Raw genomic sequence first — 14,974 nt, forward strand, 5'->3', positions numbered from 1 at the left:
TCGGGTAATTATTTGGAACACGGACGATCTCGCTGATTTCATTTACCTTGAAATATGTTGTCAAGATCATCATTCTGAACATCTTTCTCCTATCCTTTACACGTACGTATTTAACGAGATCCAGTTTTCTGGGTTTTCGACGATTAGGTTTCAATTAAATCGGATTCAATTTAAAATTATATTTGCTTACATTTACTAGTACATTTTATTATCAATGCTATATAACTGGAAATATTTTCACTGTTACAGTGCGAAAAAATGCAATTATTCCGAAATAAACAGTTACCGAAGTTCGTCGTCGTCGAATCTAAATCGAGGATCTCGTTCACAACCGTATATGCGAGAGTGTAAGAAGCGACTTGGAAAATGTTACTTCGACATCGCGCGAATTGCTCGCTCGTAAAAATCTAGTCCAAACCAATATCGATCCCGCGGGTGAGCGAGCGAGGAGTTTTTAAGAATAAAACTTTTGTCCGATTAAATTTTTACGAGCGTGCATCGCGTGCTGTCTTGAAGTAAAACTTTCAAAGACGCACGTTACAATGAGGTTTTCAGTGACGCTATTTATTCAAGTTCGTAAGTAAAATATCCTACAAAGATAAAGAGTTCGATAGCTGATGGTTATAAATAGTCTGCCATATCCGCGAATATCTCGAAAACTAAGCCGTTACACGCATACGAATAAATTGTTCAGAGTGATAACCTTGACAACATATTTCAAGATCATTGGAATCGGAGAGGTCGCCCTTCCCCTACCAAATAATTACCGCCTTCTTTTATTCGTCGATTTGCTCGTTACAAAAAGGTATGACGGTAAGTTAACTTTTCAAACAAGATACTTGAACGAAAGTACGCCATTTATATTCAATTAAATAAAGTAATAACGAGTGGATTCGTTTCGAAGCAGGGTGAAATTAAATTCAGTTTGAATTTGGATCTGACATGAATTTAACATTGCGATCAATGATCGAGATTTCAAGTAAAAAAGTAAAGCAATTTTCCAGGACAATATTCCACTTGAAGTAATTAACGGCCTATTTAATAATTCTGCAAAATAAATTCGATATTACACGCCAGAGCGTTATATTGTCCATGAACGTGCAAAATTTCGAAATGGTTAGTATATACAGAATTTTTTTTTTATAGCGAATATGAAAATCATTTAAAAGTCGAAGAGTATTACTATGGCGTAAAAATAGATTTTTATATCGCGCTCAGTTTATAAAACCGGCAAGTCGTACACTTCCATTTTTCGCAGAAAGTAAGTTTCATCCATAATTAATTTTGTTAAAAACAGAAATATCGCTTGCGTTTTACGCGTCAGATATTTCTGGCACTCGAAGGAAGGCACTCCGTCCATATCGTAATCAAGTCCTGTAACCCGGTCAATAATCGTGACGGTTCGTTGCTTAACAAGTGCAAAGATGCTTGCTAATTCAGCGTACAGAGGCAAACCAAAGCGAAAGTTTATACGAAACAAGTGGTCGTTACATGCAACCAAGAGCGAGAGTTTTGCATCGACGAGTAATGTCCCAATGAACTATATACGTGCTTGCAAATAGTTTTAATATAGCCGTTTATCGAAATCCGAACTAAACATAGACATGGGATAGAATTGCAGAATTCGAAGAACAAACGACGCGAAAAATTCCAAATACGTTGTTACGAAAGATAGATGCACGATCAACGAAGATCCTCGCGTGGTTTATTCGATAAGAAAAGGAAGATATAACGTCGCTTTTCGATGAAACAAGATAGAAGAAGGCACGGGAAAGAAAATATCTGAGAATTAATTCCGAGAAATTCGAGAGTTAGTATCGGTCGGAAGAACGCAACGTTACTTCGTTTATTATCGTTATCTTCGAGTTGCACGCGTTCCACAATGCAGTGAAATAAAGCGCGAAATAAAGTCAAAAGAGAACGGTCCAAGTTCGATAACCAGTCATCGCTTCGAAATGGAAAACTTAATAATTTGCTCTCGCTGGCGTTAACGTAAAATTCGCATTAGGATCTCGGAGAAACCGACAACTTTATTACGAATTTGCACGGAAAACTACATTTTATGGAGGAAACAACCATCGCTCTGTATAAACTTGGATCTTACGTAATCTTATAGAAACTAACGCGAAAAGAAGCTAACATTTCATTAAATCGTATAAATCTCGTAACGGTTCGCTGCAGACGGTGGGTTTAACTTTTAATCCGAATGACAGAAAGAGTACGTTGGGTAACGCGTACCTAACGGATGCCTACGACGGAAAAGGCGGCAGCAATATGCTGAAAGCGCAGAGAAACGTGGAACGATGGGATTGAGAAACGTGAAATGGTCGTCGCGACTTTCAATTTTCCAACGAACGCTTTTTCCTCCGAACCCTTGTACCTTGACAAAAAAAGAAAGGGAAAGGAAAAGTAAAAAAAAAAAAAAAAAAAAAAAAAGGACATCGTAATAACGTTAAAAACACGCGGAACTTGGTCGTGTAAAATTGTGTTTACGGAAAAATATACTAAAATAGAAGATACTTCTATCGAAGATATACTATCAAAGTATAGATATTTTTCTCTAATTTGCACGGGTACAGACGAACGAATATATTCGAAGAAATCTACGAATCCTTGTCCCAAGTGGTAAAGAGATGCGGTCGTAAAATAGCGTAAACCTACGTTGATATCAGTTGCGAAATTGGATTAACGCGATCAAGGTGATGAAAGAATCGAGGTAAGTGGGTCACCACGCACGGGTCGGCATTGTACCCGATGTGCATCGTGGGCGTAATTGGGCCGATACGACGGTGGCGTTACCTTTAAATTAGCGCAATCGTGTAATCCGAACGGCGAAATTTCCATTTCTCGTAACTCCGGGCTAACGTACAGCTTCGATAACTCCGCCACGGCAAAGATACATACGCGCGTTCTATCAAATTTTCAGGTCATTTAAACGCTACAATGGTTTGGTCGATTCGACGTTGGAAATCGTGTTTTCGCGTTTCGATCGTGCTCCATCGAATCTTCTCTCTAAAACGCTACAAAAAGCAACACGTTTCCCCGATCAGCCAGTCGGATCAGTTTGCTCCAATGTTTTAGCAGAGATTTTGTTTCTAAACGTCGTTTCCTCCTTCGAGAATACAAATCGTATCCCATGGTAAGAAAAGTCTCGACGGTTTACGATGCGAACCGGTCGTTCGAAGGACATCGGTTTTCTCCGATAGCATTTACTCAAATACGCATCTCTGTATGTAGTTTCCGAAACAAGAGAAGCACCGTTAAACGTTGCAGCATGACTATGTGGATCGCTTTCGAAAAGAAACTGCATTTAGTAGTACGGTCAGGTCAGATCCTCGACTAAATATGCTCGAGTACAGGAAGGAAGAAAAGTTGTTTTTCGATTTACGAAAAAATATAGAACTTATGGTTACGATATTTAAGGGAGCAGAGAATTCTTTTTAGTTTCATTGCCTCGGGTTATAATCGAAAAGATTTCGTGGAAAACGTTTCCGGCATGAGAATCGCGTTAATAATCACGTGGAAATTCTCGTAGGATTTCGGTAAAGACGCGTGTCTTTCTTTGTTCGCCATTATCGAACTCAACGAGGACCGAATAAAATTCAATGAATCTCCGCTACGTGCGCCTTTCACAGTAGCAGTAGCAGTAGCAGTAGCAGTAGCAGTACGTAGTACCTAGCAGTAGTAGCAGTCGGTCAAATTGCGTCTGGCATCGATCTATTGACTCGGGCATGTGCTCCCTTCTGTCCGGAGAGGAACCGGTTTCCGGTAGCTGGTTCTATCCACAGGAAACATCGTGGTTGCGAGGGGCGTAACTCGCCACGAACCGATGCGATGGATCCCTCGTTCTATGGTTTATGAACATGTACGATGGACACATGGTGCGTTCGCGATCAATCTTATCTGCACGCATGCGCATTATATGCATAGAAATAAAAAAAGAAAGAAAATGGCAGGAGAGCGAAAGACGGATAGATAGACAGAGAGAAAGGAAGCAAGATTACGGAAAAACGAAACGAGTGCAGAAGTTATCGAGAGAGGAAAACGCAGAGAGGACGAGAGTAACGTAATCCGTCGGTCAATTTTACATTGCATCTATTATAACCGGGTAAACGTCCTATTCGTATGATCTCGAACGATATGATTTTATAGCGCGTAAGTTTATCGCTTAAAGATACAAATTTATTGCGCTAATGAAACTCGATACAATATCGTTACAGATAACGTTACCAACGTGACAAACTACATATTATTATACGTATTAAGTTTTCTTGTTACAGACAATAGATATAGCATTTAATATTTCCACGTATAATCTTATCGAATTAAAATTTAATCAAGGTTATACAGCGCGCAAATCGACGAAAAGATTATTTATCTAAATGATTCTATCGTTCTCTAAAATATTCTAAAATAATGACTTTAAAATAAGGTAATTTTGACAGCTTTGGATATTTCGTACAGCCACGCAGGCGATACGTGTTCAGTCTTCGATATTTCACTGCTATTAGTAAATCGCTTAACGGTATCGATATGGTAGAACACGCTGCTGTTACGTCGTATAAAGATACGATGAATGCGTATATGATAAAAATCTCTCTCTCTCTCTCTCTCTCTCTTTCTTTTCTCTCTTTGCACGAAATTAATTTGATCGTTTGCCAAAATTGGCCCGGGAAAATCAAAGAATATACCACTGCGAGTGAATGGTGAAAATAGGCTTGTCTCGGTACACGTCCGATCCGCCTCGTGAGAAGGGATTTCAACGTCTTTCCTCGCTATACATTACTCACTATAAGCTATACGCTATACAATCTCTGTCAAACTCTATCTCTCTCTCTCTATCTATCTATCTCTACCAAACTATACAATCCTGTGCGACGTGGTTCCTGATCTACGTGGTGATTTGTACCGTTCGGGGATTTTGGCTAGATAAAATGAAAGACGTTTTTTTTTTTGCTCGTGAAATTGGCGTCGTTGAGAACTTGGCTCGCGTATTGCCGGATAAGAAAGTTTGGAATAAAGTCCAGAAGCTTGTAAACAATGCATGCGATGTACTTAAACGCATACACGTGGAAAACATTGGTATTAAGCGCGTTAGGAAGATGTCCGGGATAAAATATTGCAACGATATACGTGTAACAAATAGTATCCATTTAGTCGAAAGAAGTATATATCGTTAAACGCACTTTCCACGTGAACTAACAACGTTGTCCGCGATGTCGAGAATGCTTTTTTAAATGGCATCGTCGACGACAAATTATCGTTATCGATTCGACCAAGCAGTAGCAGTTAGCTAGGAGACGATATTAACGATGGAGGAGGAATCAATTGACCTAGTTGCACGTGCCAATCCTGCCTGCTTGGCTACCACCAACTAATTTAACTATTTAGGCAGCTATGCTCGCCTGGTTCGACGGAATAATGCTTTTGCGCGACAGATTGCACGTTTTATTTCTACCTTGTTCCCTCTTCCTTCTTTTTTCTTTGAGAGAAAGACAAAACTTCGACTCGAAAGTCGTTTTTGACGCAAACCTTTCGATCGCGGTAACGAGACATGCGAGAAGAAAAAGAACAAAGATCCGAGTAAACACAACGGTACAAAAGAAACGATACGTCGTCTTGTAGAAGATCGCCTTACGTCGATCGTAAGGGAAATATTTAGGGCATACCAGCAGTGCGAACAATAGCGCGAGTTCGATGCAGATGAAGGCATGCTGTTAGCCGCGAAGCGTGGAATGCAGCGGCAGGCTTTAATTAAATTAGTTTAGGAGCACCGGATTAACATTAGTTGGCTAATTAATGTTGCGGCCAGCTGACTCTCGGAAATTACCTTTTTTGCGTAATTAATAGCCGTTGGAACAAGCTCTGCAACAAGAAGCCTCGAACGTACAAACCGGTGATAACTTGCACGGGTTATATCACTTATTAACTGTCACTACTGGTAATTTCTAACGACTCGTTGATTACTCGTTAGTTACCCCCACGCGAATGTTTGTTTTCGTAAACACAAAGGCATCGTTATTCTCGGACGGGGTTAAACAGCAATTTGACGGAAGACGAAACGTTTCTTGGTAAAACTGGTCTTACGTTTTACGTTTTACGTTCGAAGACATCGTGTCTTTGTTACGAGAACATCGGAAAAATTTGGCATCTCCTTGCCACCTTCGGCAACAGTGTCATAAATTACTCGATACAGCGAGCAAACTTTTATCCTTTACAACCGTCTTAAGCGATCGACAACCGGGCAAATGCGAGATATCGGTCAGCTGCGGATAGCTGTTGTTTTCCATCTTATGAAAACCAAGGGTCAATGTCTGGCCACCACGCACGAGGAGTGGTACGACCACCGGCCACGATAATCCGATTCAACCAAACAGTCGTAGAGGACAGTTCTCTTCCGTCTCACGAAATTCAACGGTCGCGGCCCAATCGCCGGACACGACAGGGTAGTTACATACGAACGGTCATTCGTCGAGTACAGTCGTCCTCCGTCTCGCGAAGTTCAAGGGTCGTGATCCGACCGCCGAACACGACAAAGTCGTAGAGTACGGGCGTCTTCCGTCTTACGAAGTTCAAGGATCGTGGTCTGACCATCGGACACGACGTAACAGCCGATATCTTGTATCGTACCTAAAACGGACAGTCTCTTAATAACGACGCATCCAACAAATTCATACAGTCCACCTTATAATCGACTGTCTGGCCTGCAACTCTTTTCCTCCGTCGATCCGCTCGCAACCGCGAGTGTTCGTAAGTTTCATCGAATAATCTCGATCAATCATTGCCGACTCTCTGGTTTCGAAGGCGATATTAACCCGATATAAGTGACAATTAACTGCAATTCGAATCTCCCTCGAATTCCGCACTTCCCCATTCCCTCTCAAATGGAATAAATCTCAGTTATGCTCGTTCGCAATGACGTATCAGGGACACTGACTTGCGTGAAATTAATCACATAAACCCGAATGAAAATACGTCCGAGTACGAAACCGACGTTCGATACGGCTTTCAAACGGCGAGCAAAGTCTAAATATTTATCGACTGGTGGGTGCTCTTGTACAACGTTCGAGTTACGCGTTGTCATTCGCGACTTTTGCCAATCACCACTGCGTTAGAAATTTTATTAACATCGTCTATACTCTCTGTTTAATAAACGGCGGGAATCGCGTGTTTTTCCATTGATCTCTAACGATTAAGTAATCGTGTTTACAAGAGAGATTACACCGCCGACGACTGATTAAATTATTTACATCCGTACTTCTTTCGTTATTTTGCAAATCCGATTTTGATCGACGAAAATTCCACGTGACGTTTACAATGTATACGATGGAAAAGCAACGATGCAAACTGCATTTAAGATTTATCGTTCTTTAACGGTGATTGCGACAACAAACGACCCTTGCTCCCTTCGTTCGCAATCCGTATAAATCATCAATCGAAGGTGACGCGATCTTAATATTACCAGCCAATGTCGCTACCACTGTTAATACATTAGATCCGCAGATCTTTGTTTAATACCGTGAAAGACACTAGAGTGTACAAAAACAAAAAAGGTATATTTTCTATCATTACGTTGCTCGAAATACACGCGACAATATCTGCTCTATCGAGTGGATTTTACAATGGTTTTTTAAAAGGAAGAACGCCAAAAGATGCCTGGTTGTTTGAGACGTCTATACGCGCTTACGTAAACACAACGAGCCTGAAACGTTCTAACGTTGCTGACGAGATTTACGCGTTCGTTTCGATCATTTCGAGCGTTTAGCTTTTAATCGCAACATCACCCGCAAAAGATGTCTGGCTGTTGAACACTTAGGAAAATTTCTCAGATGTAATGAGATTTAGAGTAGCTTGGTGCGCGTTAAGTGGAAAGAGCAAAAACATGAGCGAAGATACATTTACTTTGTACGCGAGAAAATATGGAAAATATGGAAAATACAGAAGCATATGGGAATGGATTTACGGACGGTAATATACTTGGGATATCGAAGGAGTAAAGTGTAAAGGCATTCGAGATAAAAAAGAAAAAAAACAAGCAAAGAAAACTGAATATCTTAATATCAATTTCAAATGAAAAACGAGAAACAAAGACGTAAAACTTCTTCTGTACAAATCAAGTCGTTTATCCGCCGATTTTTTGAAACAAAACAGGCAAAATTTTTGTTTTGAAACGATTCGCTCTATTTAGTTACTCCGGATGAATGTGCAATGTGCAATAGCCGACCGTTAGCGTTTCTATATTAACGGAAAAGCAAGTATGTATTGCACGGTCACTGGTTCTTGCACGAATACACGAATATATCGATTACATTTACATATATATTAGCTAACGAACGATATTTGCTATTCCACTCGTCCGGTTTAACTTGGCGATTCAACAAACGTTATCTTCTATTGCTATTTAGCCGTTTTATTCCTCTCGAGTATGATGCGAACTCGTTTGTCATTCTTCCGACCTATTAATCGGAGGAAATTGATCGATAACTGTTTCTTTTTCATCGTTCTATCTATACCACTACGCGGTTTTCTTAATTACAATACACCAAACTCGAGTAAGTCGCGCGAAAAGTTGCACGAATCGTTTAACCTTACATTCGCAAAAAGATTTCGTCTTTCTTATTATTGCTTCGATCTTCGAAAATGGTAATCGTCTCCTTAGAACGATACAAATATCGAGAAAGATGGGATATTGTACGAGAACGGTATTTCCAGAAATAGAACAGAATAGAATAGAAACGATCTGGTAATTGATCCCAAAGACCAATTGCTCGATTAAAGCAATTGAGAAGCAAGTCCTGTCTTGTATCATTTAGGCCAGCGTATCGTTGATAACACGTATATTTACATATATATTTTAGTCATTTTACTCATCCGCGTAAAAAAGACATCGGCGGTCGAATCACAAATATCGAAAGACCGAACTAGTCGAACCGAAGTAGTCGAACAAGCGTTAAATGCGATAAAATCGCATATCGACGAAAGACGGTCGAAAAAGAGGAGAATTTCTAGATCATCCTAGACTAACTAAAGCGGCATTCTCCGACCCATTCGTGCGTATGTTCGGCCCCGTAATCCGAAAGAACACGTCCGTCAAGAACCGAAACGACGACTTGAATCCAACGAAGAACCTTCTATTGCGACATACCGCGATTAAACTCGTCGCGACATTAAACTGGTGTAACCAGTGTAACGCGTAAATAATTCTTAATTTGTCCGAGCACGCTACAGATAAATCACAGATTAACAAGACTATCCATGCGTTTCAAGTCGAATCTGATATTTTCTAATAAATACACTGTCTTTCTGTCAATTAAATTAATTAAAGCTCAACCTTTAGGAAAGTTTTTCGATTGCGAGAAAATTCGCAGAGCGTTTCGCTCCCCTTTCCGGTTCGTCCTCTTCTACTCGTACCAACGGCTTCCTTCCTGCACTTCAGAGTTCCTACGCCTTATGAATGCAGCTTTAGCGTACCTCGTAGAAAAAGTACTTAAAACTTTTACGGTTCGGCTCCTTCTACGACAGTAATTGAAAAGCCTAGCGGAATAACCAGTCACGTTCAAAAATTAAATTCTTTGTTCTTTTCCGCTAAAAGGGTAAATATTTCCCAAGATTTCTGGCTGATATAACGATATAACGCGGTAAATAATCGTTGGAAAAAGACCATTTCAATTTCAAACGGATAGATATCATTCTGAGAATACAAAACATACCTTTCGATATTTTCCATCTCGTTAGTCGTCGTTAATAACGGCGTAAAACGTCGAGCCATTATTTCCGTGGCATCGTAGGTGGCGTCGCATCGCGCGTCGCGTCGATTGATTGGCGAGACGCGTCAAAGAATACGATACGACGTCCGCAAATAAACGTATAGAATCGAAACTGCTTCTTGCATACTCGCGACGCGATAAAACGCGAGTCTTTCAACCTTCGAGCTATAGCTTCGGTGAAATACGATAAAGAGCGAAGACAAAGGGCGAGGTACGGCCGAGGAAGCAGAAGCGGCAACATTTCATCCAGAGATGCGAAACACCGGCAGCAGCGCGAGAGAACGGCAAACAACAAATTTTCTACGTCTTTCTTCGTTTTTCCGCTCTACTTCCTCATCGATAAATATCGCGCCCGCGCTCCAGCTCGCCGCCCGTGCTACTTCCGTTTTCCACGGCAATGGTAAATACAAGCGAAATTTTCAACCGTTCCGTCAAACGTTCAAACCAATTCGGTCCATCTAATCGAGCCTGCAATTACGTATTAACTTCAACTTGGCAAACGTGACGGACCACCGGCCAAATACAATGCAAAGCTTCTTTCGAATAAACATGCAAAATCAGATTACCCTGACTACTTGTAAATAAATTTCATATATATTCTAACGTAAAGACCCTTGGAGAAACAACTCTAACTACGCGTTGTATTTTTCTAGTATAGTTTCATATTATCGAATAACCAATTTGAATGACCGGTGCAAGTCCAACAAAGAATTCGATAGAAATAAGTTGTCGAAACGGACGCTTTGACGGCTGTGCAGTTACGTTACACTCGTATGAAAATCGAAGAATTAATGATAAATACCGATTAGAAGCGATATCTAATACCTTCTCATATTGATCCTCTATGACCGTCTCCTACGAATTCGAACAATTTATTCTCTCTTAAGATGAAATAATTACATATCGTATCTCCTTATTTATTAGTCAACCGATTAGTTTAGAAATATGTTTGCATTCGAATTTTATATACGTATGCACATAGGTATACGACGACTCTTGATATACTCCGTAAATACGCATACCCATTGATAAACCAAGTTCTAAATACAAATCAGTTACGGTTCATTACCTTGACGCGCAGCATATCGATCAACATCGTCACGTTGTATAATCGGATTTTACAAGCCGATGGATTCGTTTTAGATTCGCGCTTCGGTGCAGAGAGGATTAAGTATATAAAATAATAATATACACTATCGAAACGTATTACTAATTAATGTAAAAAATATTGCCATTATCGTTTTCTCGCGAGTTTATTCGCAGAATAAATATAGTTAGCTTTATTAAAGCCAAAGAAACTGCACTCTTCGCGACTGAATCGCAAAACTAGACGACGTTGCCTGAGAGTCAAGCAGGTAGCTAAAATTTCCGGAATTCTCGGCATAGCGTTACGCGACAGAAATGACGGACAGGGTGGTATCGAAGATGCCTGGTGTACGAACGTAATATCGTTTGGGTTTTCTCCGAATCTCGTGTATCTAGGATTCGAAAACGTTAACGAATCGTGAACCAAGAGATATTGGACATTTTTCGTTTTCATGCAAAATTTGTGTCCACGTTTTTGTCCAATTTTCGCACGGCATTCCGTATACGTTCTTTTAAATTAACAAAACCATGTCAACTACAAGAAACAGTTTGATATTTATCCCAAGCGGCGTTGAATATACGAAACGTAGTCAGTGTCTATGTAAAAGACATTAAGAGGGAATTTGCTGTTAGTTCTAGTCCCGGTAAGCTCTGCGACAGTCAAGTTTCGCGAAGCGGCCCGAAGAAAAGCCAACGCCGCATCCCATTTCCCAAGTTTCAAAGCGGCAAGGTTTCGTTTTTTCGCGCATCGTTTGCGATCTTTGTGGAAGAACAGATATCCATGCGGTCGATGCTACTCGTTTTATTATAATAACTCTCTCTTATAATAACAATTTCTTATAATTTATACTGCATTTAATATTTGCCATAAGAAACTTCATGAAGGATGAGTAAAGATAACGATAAAAATATAGGAATCTATAGGTTCGAATAGCTATTTACTATAGTACGTATTCGTATTCGTATCGATGGCAGAACGTTCATTCGTCTCTGTCACTTACACGTATGCAATTGAAAATGAAAGCTGAAAGCACAGAGAGGATACTATACATCGCGACATCTTCCAACAGAAATGGTTCGTTTCTATCGTATCGTCCGATGACGAATCGAAAAATGCCGGTGGAGAGTATTTTATATCGCCTTCAATTATCTGCGACAGATGGTCGGGCGAACGCAGAGAGACAATGGGAATAATGGCGAAAGAACGAACGATCGCCTTTTTCTAATTAAAGTCCGGTTTCTATGGACACTTTTAGACAGCGTAGCGCACCGTACTTATTATTACATTTCCGCGTTCAACTTTCAGAGAATCTAACGCAACAACAGAGACTGCGAAGCAAGAAAAAAAGGCACAATGGGCATAGACGCGCGGACGAAATCGACGGAGCACGCGAAAAAATAGAAAATAAACGAAAGAAAACGAACAAAGGATACGGAATGATGTTAAACCGATAAGGATGGTCGATGCAGCGGCTATAAACGAAGCAGAAAATAAACCATTGGATATAAATGAAAGTTAAAAAGAAAACGAAAGAAATGAAGATAGAAAAGGAATAGGAAAGAACGAGATAGAAATTGGAGTGCGAGATACGAGAAAGTAAAGAAGATCGGTAGATGGTCGGGTTTGCGCGTCACTGTGAGTTTTAATTTCAACTCGGACCTATCTTCGTTCTCCGCATTGCCAACTGGTATGATAAACGATGATGCATCGAAGCGCAAAAATATCGAGTTTAACGAACTCGAATTAGCGTAGAACTAATGGAACGAAGATCTCGCAACGAGCGATATGAAATTCCTCGTTCACGTTTCTTTGCATGCCTCTTCTTTGCACTTCTTCCAAGTGATTATCTTCTTTTTCGCCAGATGCGTTGATTATATTTTCCAAAGAAAGTCAAGGCAATTCTTCGATTCTTCAATTAAATAATTGGAAATTTTGCAACGCCTGTTGTCTCTTTCGCTTCACACATGCTTCGGTTTTATAACACCGAACGATGTGATGCTTCGTCGCTTTGAAATTCGAAAGCATCGTTAAAGCGTTAAGAGTATCGATTATAGCTTTTTTCGCGAGTAGACACGACGAGTTAAATTTTTACGTGATAAAAAAAATCAGTGTCCTCGAAACAAGAGCCGTATATCCAAAAGTCAACCGGTTCGTTCGTATCAGATTGAGTCTCGCAGTCTACGAGTCGGTCATAAACAATTTTATCGTAGTTGACAGATTGTTAATGCCTTTATGGATGAATATGGGCGACGTTCGCTACAATTCCGATTCACCTTCCATATAGTATTAAAATATAAAACAACGACCGGTATTACGCGCGGTGTTCACGCGAAGGTAGCCTGGTATCCGATGAAATATCACCTCGAGTGGCCAAGCATTTATTGCGCGTCGAATGACGTTTGAGTTTCAGACTCGTAAATTGTAACACCAACGAAATCGAGCTTTCTTATTTACCATCCCTGAATATCGCTCTGAATATGAATAGTATCAGATTTGCGCTGCCATCTCTTCCCTTGGCGCCACATCATAGTCTGCCGTTGGCCAGGAGGTGAAGGGAAAGCTCAGCCGTCGAAGGGTTGCAAGTAAAGAAGAAGCACGGCAAAGACAGTAGCGGCAAACATGTTGGAAGAAAAAGTATAGGACTACGCTGCTAGAAAGCGGCGCCTGATATGATAATTTAAGTGTACCGATAATAAATACGTGTCAAATATAAAGTATAAAGAGAAAAAACGAGAATCCGCGCAAGATCATATTATAAAAAAGAATATAGAAATAGAGAAAGAGAGAGAGAGAGAAACTAGAAGGATACGGACGGATACATTCGGCTTCTTCGAATGTATCGGTTACGCGCCATTGTTAAAATTTTCGATCGATAAGACTATCGTCCTGGGAAAATTCCCGATGGCAGCAATTCAAAGTGCTCGGCAGAAAATTTTAATTAGACATCAGAAAGACTGATTGGATTAATTACCTTGGTCGTCTCACTCCGACGTGCGTATACGACTCTGACCCCCATTGAATATTCAAAGTACTCGCTTACTCGGTAAAATCTGTACTCATCCGCAATTTTATGCGTTCAGACAGCAAAGCTATTGTCGTATGTTACTATTTAGAACCGGGCTTTGAATAATTCATTCGTCGATAGTACAATTGCCTTTTAATTGAGTCGAACCGAGTACCGATACTGGATTTACCATCATTTCGCGTTACGTATTTACATTAAAATTAAATATTCATTTGGTCGATGATATCATCAGAGAAATGCTGCATGTTAAGACAAATATGTATGCTCTGCTGGTTGATGACATCAAACGTATCGACATATAAACATCTCCCTTCTTATTTATTCTCAAATTAATCGGCTAATCACTTTTCGTAGTCCACTTTAATACGAGGACCTACCGAGAGACGATGAAGGGACCACGAACGTGGTAGATAGCTGGGGGAGGCCATGGACTTGGATAAGTAGATTCATGCGTCTCCTGCAGACTAATTTAAGGCGATCGAGGTGTGCCCAAGACCTGCTCTTCCAGACGATAAGCAAGAGCAAGGTCGCCTTAGCGGTGGTGGCCGAGCCCTAGCGAGTACTGTGTCACGCTCCAGCGTCGCAATGGCTATGTCGCGATCCAGTGGGCTGGGATCCAGTGGTGCTGGACGTATACGTTTCCTCGAACATTGGCCTGGTCGCGTTTGAGGAGTTCCTAGATGGGATTGGCGATTGCGTGAGACGATACCTTCCCAGCCAGATTCTCCTCCTGCGGGACTTTAATGCCCACTCCTCGCAGTGGGGGAACACCAGGACTGACGACGTTCGTGGCCGGGCTCTATCAGATTGGGTTGCAGGACTCGGGCTCCTGTTACTTAACAGGGGCTCGACTAGCATATGCGTGGCGTGGAGGGGGTGTTCCGTTGTCGATATTATATGGGGCACCGCAACGCGCTTCGACGGGTCTCAAGGCTGGTGAGTGGCCGAGGGGGTTGAGACTCTCTCGGACCACCTCTATATATTTATAGAGGTGGGGCCGGAGATAATGTCCGCGGGAGAGGCCTGCGGCATCCGGGGAGTGGAACCCTGCCGCCCGCCACCAAGATAGCGGATCAAAGATAGAGACAGCGAGAT

General features: G+C 41.0%; 1 protein-coding gene across 4 annotated transcripts in view; it reads right to left on the reverse strand.

Annotated features, from left to right (window-relative positions):
* Window positions 1-14,974, reverse strand: part of LOC126924012 (disintegrin and metalloproteinase domain-containing protein 10) — an 85,811-nt gene that overhangs the window by 15,750 nt on the left and 55,087 nt on the right. Inside the window, exon 1 of one of the 4 annotated variants that reach the window (XM_050738012.1) lies at window positions 14,257-14,344. The exons of the other annotated variants lie outside the window; for them this stretch is intronic. Coding sequence (XP_050593969.1) covers window positions 14,257-14,329 — 73 coding nt within the window. The 5' untranslated portion in view covers window positions 14,330-14,344. Of the gene's footprint in view, window positions 1-14,256; window positions 14,345-14,974 lie in introns of those variants that run through there. 4 annotated transcript variants of the gene reach the window in all.

This window comes from Bombus affinis, chromosome 14 (assembly GCF_024516045.1).
Source record: "Bombus affinis isolate iyBomAffi1 chromosome 14, iyBomAffi1.2, whole genome shotgun sequence".
NCBI classification, from domain to species: domain Eukaryota; kingdom Metazoa; phylum Arthropoda; class Insecta; order Hymenoptera; family Apidae; genus Bombus; species Bombus affinis.